General features: G+C 38.0%; 1 protein-coding gene and 1 long non-coding RNA gene across 3 annotated transcripts in view; one reads left to right on the forward strand and one right to left on the reverse strand.

The window, feature by feature from the left end:
• LOC105273971 (uncharacterized) overlaps positions 1–22,249 on the forward strand; it is an 89,493-nt gene that overhangs the window by 44,695 nt on the left and 22,549 nt on the right. The gene's annotated exons all lie outside the window — the stretch shown is intronic.
• Positions 611–22,249, reverse strand: LOC105273969 (N-myc 2 proto-oncogene protein). Of its 2 annotated transcripts, XR_892963.1 has the most exons (4): positions 21,663–22,249; positions 17,772–18,556; positions 3,707–7,878; positions 611–1,472 (listed from the first exon to the last, which is right to left on the reverse strand). XR_892963.1 is itself a non-coding variant. In XM_011316734.1 (3 exons), the coding sequence occupies exons 2-3, from the start codon at positions 18,550–18,552 to the stop codon at positions 7,250–7,252; spliced, it is 1,410 nt and encodes a 469-aa protein (XP_011315036.1). In that variant the 5' UTR covers positions 18,553–18,556; positions 21,663–22,249; the 3' UTR covers positions 611–7,249. The 2 variants fall into 2 exon arrangements, 1 of the variants encoding a protein (XP_011315036.1); XM_011316734.1 differs by having other exon boundaries at positions 611–7,878.

Consider the following 22,249-nt stretch of genomic DNA (forward strand, 5'->3'; position numbering starts at 1 on the left):
ACTATTCGGCGGTAATGTTTGAACTGTATAAATATAATAGTAAATATAAATATAATCGTAATTCTCATCGGAGTGAACAGGTTTTAGAAGAAAATGGTTATGAAAATTCAAATTTTATACAGGATTCAACGATTTTCCAACTTGATGGAACCACTGATTTTTTGTCGATATGATTTGTCGATACTTTTGAAGCATAGGGAGAAGAGATTCATAGCGAGGGTTTCAGTTAATGAATAACTCAATTCGTGAATTGTACAACACTTTATTGATATAGTAATATATTTCGAAATTTAGAGACGAAAAAGAACTGTTGAACTTTTTCCGTTTTCTTGAAAAAAGTACGATAGAGATAATAAAATAAAAATTTATTCAAATAGAAAAAAATATTTTCGCCTCTCACTCTCTTATCCTTTTTCATGTCAACAACAAAAATATGTGTCTCTCAACGAGTGGTATTACCAAGGAACTATTCAATTCAGAACGTCCAACTTCATCGAGTCTCACCAGTGAGGAAAACTAACGTCCTGATGTAAGATCGATTTCCAAATATTTTTCTTACGTCTGCCATTTATCTCATTCACTCATCTATAATTTTTGCCAAAAGCTTCTCTTTGTTCTTCTTCAGAAACTTGAAAAACTTGACCATTTCATAAAAACCAAGTATAACAACAATATTTTAAGTACACCTAGCATCTTCGGGCTTGTCTTTTCCATTTTTCTTATTCGTGTCTTCATGTTTACAATTGAAAATCAATTCTAAAAAAAAAATCTTCATACCAATATAATGCTGAAGTGACCTTATCAATAATTCCAATGAATTAATAGCCGTTAATTCTATTCGAAACCTTGAAGAATTTTTCCTCAATTTATGGGAGAGGCATTTTATCATTTCTTTATCATTTCGTTTGTATACAAGTTTAGATTACTTTAATTTTGTAAAAATTATCTACACGTGAGGCATCGAAGAATTTACAGCAGTAAATGAAGGTTTAATTTATTACTTCTACATGTATCATGTGTTATTTTTTACGTTAAACTTCCAATATGCATTATTTTTTTAATCTTTCATCTGTGCATTCATAATTTACACTATTCTTTAAATGCGTCCACAGTACATTGTGCAGTTAGGCCAGCAAGTTAGAGGTAAATTTTGCCTGGAGGTTTAGGAAAAACGATTTATTGTCGATTAGCTCTTGATGATGTACTAATCACTAATTATTAGTCACCAATCAGTGCCTAAAATTCATTGATCCTCGACACGAATGGTGTACAGACTTTTTAACGTTTCATAACGACAAAATGAATTTCAAAAACCATCATGAATTTACTAAATTCTATTGAAATCCATTCAGTCTCATAATTCAATTATGTAATTGGATTCGATCAAATAATGTATTATATATTTCCCTGGTTACTCTGGAGCAAAAGGTACAGTAAAATCGGAAGTACGAGTGGTCCATCTCACGTGAGTCCTGAAGAAAAAATAACTCATTTATTTTCAGGGGATAGGAATAATAAGTGTTAAAAAACGGTTACAATAACCAACGAAATATTTCTTTTTCAATTGACATTTTATTTTCATAGGCTTTAAATGACTCAACACAAGAGGAAAAATCGCATGTCCCGTTAAAGCGACTAAGTCTCTGGGGTATTCTTTCGTTTTAACCGAAACGTCGATATATCTGATTGCGAGAAAAAAACAGCCCAGGTATTGTCAGTTGTTCAGTTAAAACGAATGGTACATTTTTTTCAACATTTTCATTCTTTTCGGTCGTATTTTTTTCGGCCATTTTTCTGTAACACTCTTTTCTTACAAAAATAAGAGATTCTATACAGTGTAGAAAAGTATTGTGTGAACTCCAGACCAAAGAGGATCAGCAATTGGGGAAAAAAAAATTACCTTTTGTAAAAATTTCTAACCCTTCTGGGTGTGAATTTCACATGATTTCTTCTACAATGCAGTTTGATGAATCGCAGTTGCGTTCTACAGCATTTTCAATTTGTTTTGCATTCCTGTGTTGTATCCAATTTTTATGCTACCTTCATTTAATATTCTTATTGATAATTTTGTGCATTATTAATATGTTGTTATTTTTTTAACTTTTTTTGTTTACTTCCAAATGATTTTTTTTCGTCTATCTAGAGTGAGGCCCGTTTCTCGGCTTTTACAATGTATAAAAATAAAGGATCAAATAAAATATTGTTTTCCTCTCCTTTCAATAAAAAACCTAATATTATATGTCAATCATCCATATGCTTGAATGAGCCTCAACGTTTTTTCATCTATCACTTACTTTATCCTCTTAAATGTTAAGCATTGTTATAATTATAAATGTAATGCTTATTCAACTCGTTAAATGTTGCATAATGTATTTACAACAAGTGGCAAAACTACACTTTAATAAAAAAAAAAAGTTCCTCAGCCTCAACGTAATTTTAACGCACGCGCACCGCGCCCTTTGTTTAATCACGTTTTCAACTGATTAGTTATTTTCACTGACGTCTCTTTTCATGTATGGAAAAAAAATTAAATCAAATATGATAAATATGAAAATTGGATCTCGAAGTAGGACACATCGGCGCATCGGAACGCAGTTTCGTTTAGTAATGAAGGATAATTCATTTCATAAGACACAAGTCCATTCAATTTTCAACCAATCGAACATAGAAGGATAACGTAATGGAAAAATAAAAATAAACAGAAATTCATCTTAGATGCAAAATAAAAACGTAAACTTGACGAGCAATTCAACGGTAGCAATTTATCCCTTCAAGTCTATTATCTTAATAAAGAAAAAAAATTTTTTACATTACACCGAGCATTTCAATTCTTTCTCTCACTTGATTAATTGTTTAAATTTTCTTTCGCTATTCATTTATTATAACTATAAATTTATATCAATGTCTATGTGGCTAACAGGTACGTTTGCACTCTTCCAGGAAAAAGCATTAATAACGGCGATCAACAGTTCGCGTACGAGATATTTAGATTGCATGATAATGGATTTATTTTAAAATCCCCGTGAATCCAAATACTTCATAATATACCAACATATTCAAAAAGTCGTATTGGTTATTTCGATACATCAAATCTTTAGATGATTGTCGAGTATCGATGGAAGCGGAGATGTATACTGCCGATTGCTGTTTTCGATGACGGTGTTAATTACTTGCTATTTCCCATTTATTCTCACATACAAGCCGGAATGACGGTCATTTGTGAGAAATTTTCTTGTTTTCATTGAAAATATTCATGGACAATTGCCATAAAAATTGGATGACAAGTAAACTCAAGAAGAAAGTAATGAGGAGTACTTTCCATCAGTACAAGGGGGAGGGAGACTCAAAATGATTATTCAACAATTGGACTCCTTACGTCACACTGCCTATTTTTAGAACCATCAATTGCATCAATAACAAACCAAGAATCAATGTTAGGTAAATAAACCGCGTTGAGCAAGGCACGAGTTAGATTTTCGGAAATATAAATGCTTCAATTTTTGTACAAACCTTAAAAATTACATAAAAAATATTTATTACTCAGTACTGAAACTCGGCCTTCGGCAAAGCACGACTTAATGTTTATCCCATACAAAAAATGTATAAAATACGTGGAAAAATGACTAATGAAAAAACCTTCAAGTTTTATTTTCGACAACTTTCAATTGAACAATAATTATTATTTTGAATAAAAAATGTCCATTACCCGAAATGCTATCGCTGGTTTATAAATGACATCTGATTTCGTTTTGTGCAAAGTTTATGATAGTTCACGAGCTGCTAATTTTTGAGTTTTTCTTTTTTTTTTATTAACATTAAGTGTAAAGCTGTCGACATACTGACAGAACGAATTTCCGGACGCCGATAACAATCCACGAGTGACGGTGTCTGCCGACGCACTAACTATATCGCTACGTGAAGCACTTAAGTTGCGATTCAGGCTTCCTCGTATTGTTAATTAGTTCTTAACTCGTGTTGATATCCACTGTACGTACATATTCTTCGTATAATAAGATACCAACAATATTATTTCCTGTCTTCTACGCACGTAGAATCAGCACAACGGTTATTTGAAAATGAAAAAAAGAAGTAAAGATGGGCAAAGCAAAAAAACCTCATACTTTTACACTCATTCACAAACTCAAGCACTTTTACCCTCATCATTTTCTCTCTTTCTCAATAATAAGCATGCACAATTTTCTATCTCTCAACTTTTCACTATTCACTATTCGCCCGTCTTTCCACCGAACTATTGTGCTCTTCTACCTAGAGTTTCCTGTTGGCCGGTAATGCTATTGTATTCACTGCCTCTTTCTCTCCACCGTTTTATTTCTTTTTATCATTATATTTTTGTGTCCCCCCTCCCTCCCCCCAACGGTATTCTCAGCCTCCCTCTCTACAGCTTCACCGTGTGCCCCTGTCCCTCTTTGTTTCTCTTTTTCTCCCCTTCCCACCTTTTACTCTGTTACTTTTTGCATTTTCATTTTGTATTATTTGTCTCCTCCCTTTTCTCACTTGTAAAAGTATGTATAAACGAATACTGTTACACACAATTGTAATGAACACATTTAGTTTCCCCCCGCCCTCTCCCCTTACTTTTCTTTCACCCGTATCTCGTACTCACTCGCAATATGAACCACCTTCAAATCAACTCTTAGACTTTAATTGAATATTGTTTTATCCTCGTGGTTAATTGATGAATTGATAAAAAGTAGTGACTTCACCATTGCTGTTTTATAATATTGAAACATTTGATTCTCATTTGCTTGGTGGTTCGTGGGTCTGCGTCGATAACTATATATTAATTATAGTTAATAATATTGATAAAGTTGTATAGAAAATTACTAAAGCGAAGGGAAAAAAATGGTATGAAACAATTGAAATCATGTAACATTAATAAGGTTATCACGCTTATCTATTCAGTTTTTAGTATTTTACCATTGTAAGTTTCCTCATTCTTTTCTTCGATATTTTCCCAATATATATTCTATATATATATTTCATATATGTATAAATCGATACACGTTAAAAAAATGACAACATCATACGTTCGTCTTGTTAATAAGTGACACGATTAAAACGTAATTCTTGGCCGCGCCAGCACACGGAAGACCCCAAGATCAGTCGGTGTCTACGTCCAGAACACCTACGGATCTACCAAACGAGATATTCAACTCGTTCACACATAGCTAGTTCGATGAACTGACCCAAGTCCAATGGCTTCCGGTTGCCATGCAACGTGAAAGTCGAGTAATGATTTCAAAAATCACAATAACCAAAATTCAATGAAAAACCAATGGATTCCATAATCATGTCGAAAGAAAAAAAAAACGCCGAAAGTCGAGGCTGAAGGATTATACTTCTTTTATGAATCATAAATTCGTATCTTCATTTTTTAACATTTACATCGTTAACTGCATCTAAACTGAAAAGGAGCACTTCATAGCAAATTCAAAGCTCAGCTAAATCAACAAAATATATCTCAATAACTTTTTCAACACAAATTCTCAAAAGGGGTAGTAAATGAAGTAAATGAAGAAGAAAAAAAAATCACAAGGAAACAGGGCCCATGAAACATATGATACGGCCCAGTGAGATGTGCATTATAAAGATTTCCACAATAATTCGAACAAATGATAAAATATAAATCTTACGAATGAAATCTTAAAGCTCATCTCTTATTTTACCACAATTTCAATATTTGTTTTCTATCACTACGAAAGCTACGGTTGTACCTCAATACACTATGTAATTATATAGTACTGAATCTTATACTTAAACCTTATTCAATGTCTTCAAATAGAGCGAAGTTATTCGAAGAAACAAAGAGCAGCAGTCGCACAGCGACTCCTATTCTCCCAAATTATAAACAAACTAAAAAATAAATTCAACTGTGGCTCAACCACACGTGTATCATACTTATAAAACTCTTTACGAATAAATGAATAATGTGAGTTGTACGATCGCATGAAAGCCACCAGAAACTCGAATGGTCCGAAAAAAAAAAACAAAAACAAATTATTTATTTCAACCATATCTCGTATTAACTTTGGATGTCTGTTATGAAAACTGCGTTTCAACTGTCTCTTTTTCCCAGCCATCAGATTCTCTTGCACATGACTCATTTCTTTAATAATGACGTAGAAAAAATATATTTACACATGTCGCATCAACTTGGATATCTATTTCGCTCTCCAATCCGTAATTTATAATAGTTCGAGTGTTTCTCTGAATTCAAGTCCTCGAGCGATCGTATCAACTCATACCAGGCTATTCTCCACCATCCCTTAGTGTACTTAGAGATACGTAAAAATTGTAATTAAGATATCTAAGAAGAATCTGCAAAACAAAATCACGCGTTTAATTACAATTTTTAACTCTAACAGTATTCCACCCAAACTTTCAATTCATCTTCGTATGAGTCTCATCTGACTCATCAATCTTGCTACAACGCAAAGTACAAATGTACAAGACACGCTCGTCTCATCTAACTGACTGGCTCAATGGATTTTCGCTCTTCCAGGGTTTGAGAGATCAAAGAAAATTTGACCATTTCATTTTAGTAGACCATGTGGATATTTTAATGTCATTGTATGAGGCTGAATTTGAAAAAAAAAAAGTTGAATAAAATGAGCGAGCGTGTGAGTGCAGTCAGCGATGCGTACGTACTTGCATGATTGCAGTTGAAAACTATGAAAGAATCCCACAAACCGGTCCAGTCTAGCTATCGGCTTTTCCAGTATACACGAGTCTGCTGGTATGCACCAAGTTATGAGGTGGCAGCCTCATGGATAAATCAGGGGGAGAGGTCCTAACCGATGGAAATTAGGAGACAGAGGGTGAAATTGGCCGAAGAAACCTCCGGGAATTACATGGAGATAGGGTGTGACGGCGGTGAAAAGTCCATCGGTTGATGAGGACACGTGTGTGAGCGCTATCTTGTTCTTGCTATTCTCATTCCTTCATAACGTTTCTCACTTCCCTGAGCTGCGCCAAGCCTCTCTCGCAGGTGACCCGAGCGGATTGGGCGTATTATCACTGTGTGTATAATTTTATTCTCATTTTCACCAAGATAAAAACCAGATCCACCGGATGTTGTTTGTATCCATCAGCCCTTGCTAGGCTTCACTTTTGGTTCTCAGCGTTAGTCACAGTCAATGGAAAAAAAGCTATTGATGTTATTTCACGTGAATTTATAAGAATCTTAGACTTTCAGGTCAAGATTAAATTGAAATAATTCAGAATTTCCTCAGCGAGTCAATGCGAAATACCTTCGCAGCACTTGAAGCCTCTTGTACAATTTTTTCTGGCGCATTCGTAGCTCAGCAATTTTTGACAAACTATTTTCCTCAACGTCCTTGAGCATATCACAATATTTGGCTGACTGTCGTAGAATTGTTACTTTTGCTGACCTCTCTTTGTCCTGAATTTCTGGCACCAAACGTCTCAAATCCTCGTACGCATTTCTCAGATCTATTCTTCTCCGTCTCTCCATGTCATTGTGGAGATTTCTCTTTTGAATATCTGGCTCATCGTCCGATGAACTTCTCGACGATGATGAAGATGATTTAAGTGGCGATGACATGGGCGTTGGTGGTCCACTCTTTGGCATCTTTGTTTTTCTCTGGTATGCACGCTGCTTCGGACGTTTAGCCACTGGTTCCGGCTCTTGCTCCTCAAGATCATGCTCCTGCTTGATCTTTTGCTTCGGTTGACTACCATCTTCCTCTATTTTTCGCGGTCTACCGCGTGGTCGTCGCTCTGGTTTTTCTTTGAATCCACTCCGTCGAAACACTTGTTGATCCGTTGAATTTGGGTGTCTCAGTAACATCGGTGGTCTACAAGGCTTCTCGAAATTCACAACGTCAATTTCCTCTTCTGTAACAAAAATAATATTTTTCCATGGTAAATCCACTTATTTCCAATTCTCAAACTGGCATAAATAAATAAGAATACCCTTGGTACGACAAAAGGAGAAAAAAAATATTACTTCAAATCTAGATTGATACAATGGAGAGGATAGATAGAACTCCGCAATCTGAACAAGTTTTGAAGGAGCAATGTCCGTCATCATATTGACTTGACTGACAGTCACATTCAGAGAAAAGAAAAAAAATTTATAAATTGACATAAGAAAATATTGAAAAAAAAAACGAGACGTATGAAAACGCCAAATGACACATCATGCTTATTCCGTCAAGCATCACTGCTCGATTGACTCACTAGGTGAAGGACGTCTTGGCAGTTTAAAGGCACGATGCTGGGTGCGCATGGGAATGAAAGAGATGCCCTGCTTCTCCAGTATTTGAATAGCGCGTTGATGGGTGAAATTTTGTTAAATTCCAGATCGTATAGATTGACATTCGCTAGAAAGGAGTGTCCGACGAGGGACTTTAAGCGATTAATTCCCATCGCCACACAGACACCAAAATAGAGCATCATATCTGGTAGGAGGTATTCACAGTATGAGCTATGTGGCCAATGGATGGTCAAAATTTAAAATTCAATCTCAGGAGAGTTGAATGACACATATTTGATTATCGATACATTCCAATTCTCCTCTACCAAATTATGATTTGGAGCTCTTGAGGTGGCTGATAAAGCATTTATGTACTGCCTCCGACGTCAGAGTTTTGTCTATTTGACAGTGTCACATATCAAATTCATATGTGTGTTTATTCGAGTGATAAAAAAGTTATAAAGCTATGTATAACCTTGGAAAATTATTCGAAAAGCACATGGGTTGGTGAAGGCGTTGACTATGTCATATAATATGTGGGCGTTCCACTGCAGAATATCCTCCATCCCCGACATGTGGCATCATTCCCTTTAAAAACTATCACTGTATTTCTTTTTTTCTTCTATTCCTCCCAATTACTCCTTCCCGCTCTCTCTCTCTCTCTCGGTCTCTCTTCGTCATTCAATTTATTCCCTCGTAAAACAGCCTGAATTTTTTGAGGCATTTATCACCACTACTGATTACGCCATGGAGAAATGATGAAGAGAAAAAGAGCATTACAAGTTAAGGGATACAAATCAGTAGTTGATATTAAATTGCCTAAAACCCCTAAAAATCCACAAAAGTAAACTTGAAGAAAAAATGGAAAACTTGAAAACGTTTGCAGTATGGCATTAAAACTCATTGACTAAAATGCTAACTGATGAAAGTGCTGAGATCCTTGATTCCTAATTCAACTACCTATCGAATCCTCAGGTCTGACAAATATCCATGAAATAAGAGACGAGAATAAATACAAAGAAAGGGAAAACGAAATTTGAGAATCTCGATGATTGGACCCTTTGGAATCACGAAAACTCCATTTATTCTCGACGACACATTTCAAATGAGAAAAAGCCCCCGCAGTATCGTGGTATAGAAGTGATTGAGTCTATTAACTGCCAGCGATGACGATGACGATGATGCTACTCCAGAGGGCACGTCTATAGAAATTACACGGTTCAAGGATTCTCGTAAATTTTACTGGCATTTTCAAACAGACGAATAGACAGAGTATACCACTACTCAAGGCGAAAAACGACATTACACGTGGAAAGACCCACACACTTTCGTGGTTATTACGGGAGCGTGTCAGTGCTATATACGTATCTAAACATACACGAAATAAAAATAAGATAGAGAGAATGTACTGGTTGATGGCTAATCGATACAGTCAGAGAGTTCATGGTGGGAGAAAAAAAAATATAAAGAATAGGAATAGTTATAACCCCACTCTAACCAGTGGTTAAATACGAAACAAGATGGTGAATCCAAAGCCGGAAGTGGGAGGTCGAAATAAAACTAATGAGTGGGAAAAAGACAAAATTGTAATGGGATTGAAGCAGTTGGGAACAACATTGAACCGAGAGATAAAAGTCGTTTGGTCGGTGTGTGTGTAGATGAAGTGAGTAAGAGGAAAAGGCCAGTGGGAAAGAGAGAAATGAAAAAAAAAAAGGAAAAGATGTGGCAGTGAGTGAGGTAGATGTTGAGGTAGTAGTGGGGGTCAACGTCGATTTCACGACGGCACGTGCAGCCACCTAAGAGCGACCTTGGGGGTCAGTGCTCCCTCTTTTTTCCTCCTATCGTACACATCAAGCTATATGTATATATATGTATATATATATATACATTCAAGTGAATAACTCTGTATGAATGTCGCCGCGAATTGGGGGAGACGCCCTGGCCACGTGATCGGTGCTGGGGGCATTAGGCTCCGTCGGCTCCGTCGGCTCCGTCGGCTCCGTACGAAACTATTGAACGCTCTATGCTTTCCCCCCTTCTCCATAGGCACATATTAACTGACGGTGGTTAAAGATCAAGGCAGGATGAGAAAGCTCACCGTTCATACACCTAATCACCAGCGAAAATAAATAACATAAATTTACACACCAGCAAGAACTTAAAATTCATGACAAAAAAAAAGAAAAAAAAATAGAAATGTTCATTTGAGCTGAACTATAATAAATTACGTTGACTCCAAATTCCGCCGATTGATGAACGATTATAAAGTCACCTTTAATGTAATCAGAGTGACCCTTCAGAAGATACTACCGAAATTTTGAGACACGATGTCGCAACATCCGTCGCTCACGTAAAATATCGGTTATCTCTGCATATCTCTCGGAGCCATTTATCAGTTTCACGTTCTGACCTTACGTAATCGGTACGATATAACAATTCCGTTGGAATATAACATTTTATCACTCATTAAATTGTTCTGCTATACTGAAGTCTCTCGGAATTTTTGTAAGATCCTCCTGAGCAGACAGATATATACATGAAAGAGGGTTTATTGGAAAGAAGAAACGAAACAATAAATCAATGGGTGTTTTAGATTTGCCCACGCCGCGTGTGCGAACTCGTGATGTCTTTTCGCCTACAGATTCAATCGAGTTTGAATTTACGAAAGTAGGTGCCGACCATCATGATAGTTGTGGTGGATGGTTCGGTGAAAAGGGTGCGGAGGGTGGAAGAGAGGGAAAGAGGTTACAATTGAGCTTAGCACAGGTGTTCTTAGAAATGCCAATCTATCTTTTTGTCATGAACTCCAGGTTTCATTTGACACCACACTTGGAAAGATGTTAAACACCACTTTAAAATGATACGCACGAAGGTACTGGAGCGTGGCCAGAGTGAGAAAGTAAGTGGAAACACTGATAGTAATAACTAGTGTATACAAGTGGAACCAGAAGGGTGACTGACGAAATAAGAAGCCACTTTTTTTCCCCTCCTCCCTTGATTTCTGTAAAACAACGTACAGATACCAAGTGAAAGATACTTTCCAATCGTTCTTTACCGTCTCGTTTCAGCGCATACTATTCAATGCACATGTACCACTGCCAACGAGACATGCAACTACGACCTGTCGTTAACCCCTTCCTCCTTGTCCTGCCCCTCTACCTCTACCATCTACCTTCACATGCGATATTCACCCACCTGTACTTATGTACTTTCCAATCAATTAATTAATTCACCTCTTCGCATATTCAAAATGGAATTTTCAGGAATTATTCAAATTTAATGCCGAGCCTTGAAATTATATGGAGTCAATTGAGTAGTCTCATCCTTCAAGTCAACTGTTCGCTAACTAATAGGAAAACACTCTAATATGACTAAGAGACTGATATGATTAAATAATTTTATCAGTGCGCTATATCCCAGATCGTGAAGAATGCGATCAACATGGCAATTTTTATTATTTACATCTCTCTACGCAGATATCGCATTATAGTGATGAACTCTTCGTCTCGGAAAGTGTATGGAACGCCCTGTTGAGGCGATAAAAATAAATGATAAATTTCGTGATGCTACCCAGCCGGCACAATCAATGCCAGAATGAGAACTCAAGTGAAGTGAAGATCGAACGAGAGAGAGAGAGAGAGAGAGAGAGAGATCAAGGTAGAAAAGTGATTCGTGGTTCTGTATAAGACAGAACCGTCGGCCCCTGGGCTCCCCATAAACGGCAACCGGTCGACATTCCAAAATCAGGTTTTGCGTCCGACATGTCCAAACGCCGCCTAATTCTCGTGTGTGGTACCCGCGGAGGCCCCTAACAGCAGGACCCAACTCCTCAATTCCACGAAGCCCGACGGCTCTTTTAGGACCCCTTCTAGCCTCCTTTTTACTCCATCTCGTTACTTTGCTTAATTTTTTGTTCAGGTTTTTTCTTTGCGGATGTCTTATCTTGACGGGGGAAAAAAAAATAAAAATAAAATAAAAAAAAAAGAGATATTGAGGAATTCGGTACTGGAGCCGTATGGAAATGGTCATCAAGAAGTGGTGGTTAAAAAGAAGCGGGAAAAAAAAATGCGGATAGCAAAAATGGAGAAAAAAAAAGATAGTAAAAGTGTATAGGCGAGAAGAAAGGCATGAGAAACATGCAGTGAGAAAAATATATGTGTGTGTGCGTGTGTGAAGTCGGGAATTTTTTTGCCCACGCCACTTATCTACGCTCTCTCACCCACTCAAGAGTGGTCGCACCCGTGCACCCATACATTCAAGCCGATACGTGTAAGGATACAATAACATCACAGAGACCCAGCGACTTAATGAATGAATGAATTGCGTCATCGCGGCAGTGAGATGCGCTACGGACTTTACCACATTCAAAAAAGTTGGTATATGTGTATATGTGCCCGAGAGCGTTTAACTCGTGACTGGTGACCGTGAAAAATAACTAAACGTGAAATACTACAGAGGAATAGTATAGTAGGATAGGTCGATGTACCCGTGATTTGATGAGCGTGAGAACGCTTAGAAAAATAATAGCGCGAATCGATTTATTTAGGTTTTATCGAAGCGGAAGTGAAAAACAGATGAGAGGAGGAGGATTGGCAAGTTGAAGAGCAGATACCGCCAGAATTCGCCGAATATTTGATATCTCTTTTTATCTGTAGATAATTTATGGAAGTTTTTTTAATTGGAATTGATGTCCTATGGGTTTTATCGAGGGAAGGTGACCTGTCTCGATTCCAGCGATATATTTCACTCGACATCCACTCCTCGCAAATTCCTCAAAGGTTTTACCTGAGAAGGATTCCCTACCTTCTCTCTCGATTTCTGAGATTTTTCGTTGTTTTGCATTCTGATATAAGATACGCAAACGATTAATGATGCCGTTCACATACTTCTTGTGTACGTTGGCTACAGCACTGACGCCGTGAACACGCCTTTCAGCGATCGACTTTTCCGGTTGCATAAAATATACAGCGGAAAAACGTAAAATACTCGACGGTTTAATGGAAAAAAGCCCATTGAAAAAGTAGCGAGCAAGAAGTAAACGAATTACCCGCTAAATGCATTATGCTTTTTACGATACACAATTACAATCATTACACGTTAAAAAGATGGCAATTTGATTATCCGTTGATTTTTGCACAACATATATTGCCCAATTTTCCTCGAACGAAGAGAAAAATCCAATAATCGCTCATTATCATTTGTGAGAAATGTTACATTGGAATGCAAAAGAGAAAGAGCAAAAAGGAAGGAATATTCAATGAAATGCCATTATGTAACACATGAAGGAAGAGAATAAGGCAGGCGAAAAGATAAGAATGTTGTCAAAGTCCAGAAACGCATTTCAATTTCTCAATTTCTCAATTTCTCCCGGATTGGTATATCGAATATAAATTTAATGACATGACTTTGCGAAAAGAAATTTGATAAATGAGAAGGAACTGAAGCATCAGACAGTAATAGACACGATTAGGTCGAGTTGACTTCTCATGGAGTGTTCCGGGGTGTCTGAGCTTTTTCTCAGAAATGGCTCACAGTCATCCTGAACCGCCTACGCGGAATCAAGACGCAACGGACACGTCAGCTCTGCATTGCACTTTGCCCACGGATGCACTTCCACGTAAACGTCTGAAGTGTTAATTATCAGGAAAAATGTGCAATGACAGATAATCATGATGCTAATAAAATTTCTCAATTCTGTACGTATGTTACAGAGAAAAAAAATAGCAATAGAGCAGTGGCTGATTTTCCCGCTGGGTTATACCATCGCTTGTTAACAGATTTACCAGCAATCATTTGCGAATCGGTGCCGGGAATATACGATAACGATCTCTCAAAGAAGCACGTGCCGCAGGCTACTCTACATTGCCCCAAGAGATGCCAGGAGAAACGGGAGAGAGAGAGGAGATGAGTATCAGAAGATAAGATTGGAATCATTTTCTGGATGTACAATGTACATACACGCTGTATGTACATCTATAAAATCTATATTAAGTAAAATTTATTAGCACCCATATTAGCGCCTTTATATTCGGGGATTCCCCTTATTACTCAGCCTTGCGCAATCATGCGACGCGCGTTTATTCCGTATCGCACATTGTCTGCAACGTCAGTGGCGCCTCACTGTCATATACGTAAACCTACGATGACGTAGAATGCATAACATCGTAATTTGTCCACTTCCAACACATGCAGGCAAATGTACATCAATTTGAGGTCGAGAAAGATCCACTTATCGTTTTGACCCTTCGACATATTGAATTTGTATTACATTCGATCATGTCAATATAATACTTTTTCTAACTTTTGATAAGGAAATGAAAAACAACGGTTGTTATTGTCTGAGGAGGAAAAACCAGCACCTATATCCGTATTTAGCATCTGATTATTCTCGGAAGTGATGGCTGTATTTTTTAAAATACCATGGGGGCATTTGTGCGCCCTGCCAACTACAGCCCTGACCAATACTCCCTGCTTCTCTTCCCTTTTTTTTTTTTAATCTTTTATTTCTCTCGCGCGGCGAGCTGTTCTTGCACGAATAGCAAAAAGGGCTAACCGCATTCCGACGACCATTTAAATCACGACCGGCGTCCCACGCCCAACCGCAAGGTGGCCTGACAGGGGGCTACCAATGACGTCATCCAACTCGCCGCATGACCTTCGAGTTCCCGCGCTTTCCACTCGCGAAAAGAATATACAACTTTCAACATACGCGTCATCATAACCTATACCTCGAGCACGTCAGTCCTGACGTTTGATCAACTTCTTGTTGATCAATTGCAAATTGCAGGGAATTCAACAGAATTTCAAGAAATATGTTACATCCTTTTAGACCTGATCGACACGAACTTTATAATCTAACTCTCGCGGTGACCAAAGTGGCATTTCCACTCGGGCAAATGTGTATAGATGCTTTTACAATATCGCAATTATAGTGTGTAACGACCGGCGACTCAAACAACACTAGTTCATTGAAGATAAAAAAGAGGATTAAAAAAAAATAAATCGAACAAGCGACGTGCAAAAAAAATGGCCGAATGGTAGAGCGAATGACTCCTTCATTTCATTAATTCACAATTCGACACGATGCAAGGAGAAGAGAAATGTGTCACAGTTCTACACGGTTTATCCGTAGACAGGATGTCGGCATCTCAAATTAATGTCAAAAGAAAGAATAAATGAATTCGACCGAGTTTCACCCTTACAGACCAAGTTATTCGCTTGAGATACTCTGTAGTACAGGTCTTTTAAACTCACATTTTAAATTGGCCACGTATATGACTACACATGTACATTAATACAGAAGGAAGGGAGATTGAGGGCGAACGAATGAAGGCAAAATAAATACACATGGTAAAAAAAAAGGGGGGAAAAAAAGTTACAAATAAAAATAGAGAGGAAACGAAAGGACGAAACCGGAAAGATTGCGTGCCAGAGTCTCTGACTGTGTTACTGGATGCTTTATGGCGTGGGCGTCGTCCTCTCACGCGATATATATCCACCGGTGCAACGGACATTTTTTTTTAATAGCCGGAGAAGAAGATACTTTGAAAATATATGCATAATACCGAACTACCCCCCTGTATGATTCATTATTTGTCGGCACATGTCAAGTTGAATAAAATGATCGAGCTTAGCGAATGCAATATTTGATTACACCGACCTCGGAGTCGGATCAGAGAGACGAAGAGAGATGAGAAAAATCTAAATTGATGCTATCAAAAAATTGTCCTTGTATATTTGATTAGACAACCTTACTTTCGACGAGTTGAGTAACATGAATGAATAAAAAATAATGGTCTGAAGTGATACGGATGGAATCACTTCATTCAGTAACTATTCAAAGGTATTGCACGCATGCGCATCTCGGCAATGTCTTGAAATGCACGTGTTTATTTCACCTGTAGTCGGTATACGGCTCATATACGAGAGATATATATATGTGCCTCGCCATGTAGCATAACAGCAAGAGTCAGTGTTCTCTTGGCGAGACGACTCGAGCATTCCGAAAGGTGGATATTTCTTTGCCTCTCTATCTAACATTGTGCTCAGGTATTATCGAAATGAGACAAACCTCAACGGTAGGCATTGGATTGCATGTACTGTCTACAGCAGTTGATGGTAGTGGGCACAGGGTTTACGGTATGACATTCCTCGCGTTGACGACAGAGGATTGCTATGCATTCGGCGTTAACTATAAGTGACAGGTAAAATGGACCTGATGGACAGAATGGACCAAACGGCCAGAGTAGACCAAAAATATTCTATTTTTTAGTTACTTTTTTGCATTGTACCCGTCAAATCCGAAAATTGCAATTGTTTTCATCTCAGTGTGTTTCCAGAATCAATTGGGATTAAATTCTGATACAACCAACAGAAGTAAGACAAAAGTAAATTTTCCAATTATCCCCGTTTTTCCACCTGTTACGTCTTGCTCGTTCTTTCCCCACTCTAATCATTTCATCGAGTATCCGTACACTGCAAAGTGCACAATACACGATGTCATCATATCATCATTGTGCAACATATGATTTTAACATATGCATTGTTGAGAAAATGTGATGATAAATTTTGTATGCATAGTTGATATTCCTCTGTGGTTATTATCTGTGATTGGTTTTATCCGCTTTGTTGGCATTTTTTCGCTTCTTTTTTTTTTCTTTCTTTTATTTCCCACTCAATCCGACATCAGATGATGAAGAGTGTCACGAATCCAATGTGGATAAGAACCATTGTCGATTGTACTTCTATTGGTGATGAGCAGTCAGTGTGAGTTGAATCGACTGAATGCGCTGAATCGATTCAGCGGTGTGGGGGGTAAAGAAGTGGGTGGTTTGGGGGGTATGGGGGGTTCTATAGTATGCGGGTGCGCCCATTGGCGTCGGGCAACACAACACCAACGCGGATCAGTGCACCAATGAGAATAACTATTCAGGGGATACGAGAGAATCGACAGAATTTCAGCATTAGAGTTGACCATGTCTTCCCTTTTACTGCAACTCACGCTCCCTTCAAGCATTTTCCTGGGAGCATTTCTCCAAATGGCATGCCAGAAAGGGCAACAGAGGGAATAAAAAAAAGGGGGCTGGAGAGAAATGAGCGGCATGATATACGGGCCAAGAATTTTAAGTGCACGAAATGCTATGATGTACGAGATTGAATGCCGCCTTTATCGATGATTTAGCGGAATAAATTACACTGAGAAAAAAATATATATTTTTACCAATTATCCATTTACTTGAGGGGCATTCAGACGTTCGAGTCATTGGGAATTCCCCATTCTGTTTCAATTACACGCACATTGTTTTTGGAATACGTTGTAAAAAAAACTTGATAATGATTATCATTTTGCAATGAATCATTTAAATTATTCGATCAGATTTTCTTGTAGTTAATAAATTCATCTTTCACAAGTAGTTCTTTTTCTCATAGTGAAATCAGAATTGTATGGGGAAGAGAGGATAAAATTGTTGAATGAACAACGTCAGGGCGAAAGCGGATTAAACAAAAAAAATTTTGAGAATAATGAACTCACCAGAATCTGATGGTGTTTGTACTCCTAAATTCTCCATATCCTTGGTATTTGGCTGATTGATGTGATAACAATGATCGCTCAATGTATTTCTGATCTCTGTCTCCATAGCAGTGATATTTGTGCTTGATGAATTAGAGTGAGTTGGGGTAGCGAGGGCAAGTCTCCTCCTCTCTGGGCATTTCCTCACCAGCTGTCCAGTGACCTCGCTAACGGGCGCGGCCTTGCCCATAGACATGCACTCGGACAATTTCTCATTGATGCAGATCTGATCGTGTTTGAATATAGGTACATCACATTCACTCTCTGTATCAGACTCTGTTGAGCTCTGTGGTGTTTCTGGTCTTATTGAATCACCATCACTCTCTAAATTATCGTTACGCCTGTGTTGCTGATAATGTGTTTGTATTTGTGTTTGTGTTTGTAGTTGTGATTGTGATTGTTGTGAGGGTGTTGCACGAGATATTAATAAACTACGACCGGCCGCTACTTTTCTGTGCACCTGACTATCCTTTTTAGCTGGTAATGTTCTGTTGTGCTCTTTGCTTATACATAAACCCGCCCACATGCAATCGTGGTGACGTATTTTACGTGATTCGTAGCATACATCTTGGCCGTATAATTCGGATTGTACATTCTCTTCGTACGTACAATCGCGATAATGTGTGTACATGTCGAGAGGTGTATCCAAGTCAAACTTTTTCCATATATCGTCCGACAGGACTGTATCCAGTGGCTCCTCGAGCAAACCAATGTCTGGTGAGTCCCACACTGGCACCGGCATTTTCCTGAAAACATCAATTTATTTTTTCATTTTTAAAAATTATAAGCGCTATCCGGATTATTTCTATCGTGTCATCCAAGTCATTAGATTTTTTATGTATTCAGTTAGGGTTTTTTCTCTGTCAAATTAAGTGAGTAAACGCATCTTTTACGACCGGAAACACGCGCGTCTCGTGTTGATCAGCAGTTACAGATAAGCCTATGAATATTCTTAAATGTCAATGATGAACGCAAAATGAAAGAGGAGCAGGAGGTTCGTCAAATATATGGAAGAATTGTCAACTTTTGAAAATTTGCATCAATAAATTTCAGGTATACCCTGCGTTAATCAAATAGAATTCGTCGAACAACGGCGGCGAGTAATTATGTTCGCTGCCGAGAAGTACTTCTCAGGGCAAACATTATTTCAGATCCATATATGTCAATTAATACATGAAAGTTGAATGCAGTCAATGTTATCGGGTGAAATAACGATTACACAGTGGCTGGGGCTATCATTTATCGGTCCCGTTTCCTTCAACAGTCCCTCTGCACATTTCATTCATGATCTCCGGAGTTTATAACGGGATTTTCCAGACCGGAAGGAGGTGAAAAATCCCAATGCTGAGATGTATTACACTAGTTCACCCTTGGCCAATGAAAAGGTCAATGATGTTGGACCAATAAAATGGAAAGGATAGATTTTAATGACTCCCTGGAATGATGCCAGAGTTATCGCGATACGTGCCAACCCGTGACACAGGAGAAATTCCCAGAAACTCGTCAGTTAATAAAATATACATATTTGCCACGTGGAGTTGCGGCAATTGTTATCTTTTGTATTGTACAAAAGAAAAATATTATAATTTTTGCAGTAGAACTATTTCAATTGTATTCTCTCGGGCATTGCTTCTTTTATCAAAAAATGAATAAGCAACGATTCTTATCCGTAAGAATAGTTGATTGCATTTTTTGGATGAAGAAGTAGGAATCGATATTTTGTAAATTATTCGTTCGTGGAGGATAACTCACGACACGAGAAAAACCATGACAGATCTCTTGTCCCTTCCCTTGTCACTTTTTTCCTTTCTCTATCGCTCTCTCTTTGGCTGTCTCACTCGCTCTTTTAGATTCGATTTCGTAAATGCCGACATGTACTATCTCGCTCTTGCGCCCCTAACAATCCAGAATTCCACACGAAAGAGCGTGAAAAAAGGAAGAAGGGAGGGAAATCACCTTCAACGGAGTCTCTTTCGCGGGTCAACCTCAGGAGCGCGTACAGAAAAAAACTTGGAACCGTCCCGGTGTGGTGAGAAAGATGTGGGGAAACCCCGGAGAAAGAGAACTGAATGTGAACGAAGGGACCCGGGGTAACAGAGAAAGAACTGAAAAAAAAGATGAATTTAGCGCCCTCCCAACCGTTTTTCAGAGCACTTGTTCCCCTTTTTCGTATTCTTTATTTTATGTCTTCATGTGCTCCTGGGGACGACGAAAATTGAAGAAGCTTACCGTTGAAGCGTACTTCACTTTTTTTTTTAGTCATTAAGAAAACTGGTGAATTATCTATCGAGGCGTGACTAGTTAGGCAAACCTAATGAATGAATGGGTATATCTCCACGCGCGGAGTGAACACTTCAATTATTCAATTACTTCGGTAGAAATAAATCAATTAAATTTTTTATAAACCGATAATAGGGGATTAAGTAGGACAATTTCCGCAGGCTGGTGTCCTCAATAATTCAGTCTTATTATACACAAAAACCCTTGAAATTAGCTTTCCATTTTCTAATTACTGCACTCTCCTTGGAAAGATCTGACATGCACGCAAACTTGGTTAATTTCACGTAGAACACGTGCATTACTGCGGTAATAAGGTGAACAGATTATAGAGTCTAGACGACGAGACTAGGGCTGAGGGTATGTAGGTGATACAAAAACGGATTAGCCTCGCGAGCCCGTAAATGAGAAACTACGAAGAAGCGTTCCCCGTACACATTACCTGATTAATTTATTTCAATAAAGTTGAAAGATGCATACCACCGCGACACAACAACAATCAGACCCGGATCCTTCAAAAATAAAGATAATAATAATGAAATGACTTCATCTACTTTTTTTTCTCCCATCAAAATCACTTGAGAGGTCAAACAGTAAATATTTCTGGCTATTTATCCACCGTCTCGATCTTCCAGGCGGCGATTATTTTTCACCGAAAATAAATAGTGTTGATTGCAGTGAGGTTTTCGAATCCCCCGGACATTACACTTCAACTTTGTTATCTCAAAAAGCATTAATATCATTTCGGTGCAATTCTTGGAAATTATTTTCAAAATTTAAAATCAAAACTACATAATTTTCAGTGGATGGCGAGCACGTAAAAAGATGAACTCGATTTTATATATAAAAATCAGACTTTAATTATATTACTTTTAAAAATAATATGAAAAATATAGCACATATATATTCTTTGGATTTTCTCAAATTTTGTTGAAAAGAGCAGCAAGTATTAGTACGCCTTGGTTAATAAAATTTAATGAAATCCTAACTAAATATTTGAAGTGGTTTATTTTGGGATGTAAGCGAAATTTTTTGACCGTCGGTGGGAAAAATGAAAAGTGACAATTTTTGGGGGTTTTGGTTTTTAAGTAAAAAGGTGATTGAGCGTACGATGGCGTAAGAAGTTGTAAGAGCGCGCGAATAGTAGAATCGATTTGTGTGCCGGCGTCACAACCCACGCGGCCCACTAAAAAGCCGGTCGAGTCTTTTGTTCACTGGGCGTATCACTCCCCCCTCCCTACACACACACACACACACCGGCTTCTATGAAAATCGATATGTAATGTGATCGCGAATTGATGCCTCCGAAAAATCCTTTCGTTCTCACAGTCATCCACTAGCACTTGCACAATATTACCACCAAGAGAGAATAAAATGCGCTATTGGAATAAACTGTATGAACCACTGTGCTACGAAAATTGCACAAAACGATGCAACAGCCACGCGAGCGACACTTTTTTGTTCCGCCAGAACGCTAAAGACTGTAAATACACATGAGCTGATGATTCCCAGAAATTCACGGGAAAAGCGAGAAGAGAAGAGAGAAAAAAGAAAACAAATGCCGGTATTACAAACCTGTGTTCGTTGTTGAAGTAATCCAAGATGGGTAAAAAAAGTCAATGACGGAGACGCACTGTTATATTGATCACTTAAACAATCTCCGGTATTTTCGAACAATCAGATGACAATGCTTGAATTCTCTGAGCAGTGGTTAATTAACGGAAATAATGAAAATTAATTAAACACCTGGAGTATTTATTTCTTCGAAATGAGTTCGTCTCACAAAAAAAAAGCAAACACCCGAACTATTGTGGTGAGGGTATTTGAAAGACAACGCAAATAAAAAAAAAAGAAAAACAAATCCTCAGTAGATTTGAGGAGAATATTGATGTTTTACGCGCAATCGACACTGGCGCGAATTCTTGGTGGTTGTGTACCCGAGTTTAAATTGGTCGTTGAAAAATCATCACAAAACACTAGACAACAGTTCCTGAGATTGGCCAAACCCAGAGTCATGTGCATTATCATAAATGATAGTCGCTATGATAAATGGCAGCGTAGTGATACTAAACCAATATTTCGTTAACTTTATTGGGTAATTGTGGAAAATAACTGGATACACTAGCACGATGTACGCGGGAAAAGCCGTTCTCGACTGGAGA

The sequence above is a fragment of the Fopius arisanus genome, unplaced genomic scaffold (genome assembly GCF_000806365.1).
Source record: "Fopius arisanus strain USDA-PBARC FA_bdor unplaced genomic scaffold, ASM80636v1 scaffold00008, whole genome shotgun sequence".
In the NCBI taxonomy this organism is placed as follows: Eukaryota; Metazoa; Arthropoda; class Insecta; order Hymenoptera; family Braconidae; genus Fopius; species Fopius arisanus.

Bases quoted from the DNA above. Each gene is read 5' to 3' on its own strand.
- LOC105273969 (XM_011316734.1), bottom strand. From the start codon at position 18,552: ATGCCGGTGCCAGTGTGGGACTCACCAGACATTGGTTTGCTCGAGGAG. The intron at 7,879-17,771 runs GTGAGTTCATTA...TTTTTGTTACAG, and splicing joins ACAAACACCATCAGATTCTG to AAGAGGAAATTGACGTTGTG.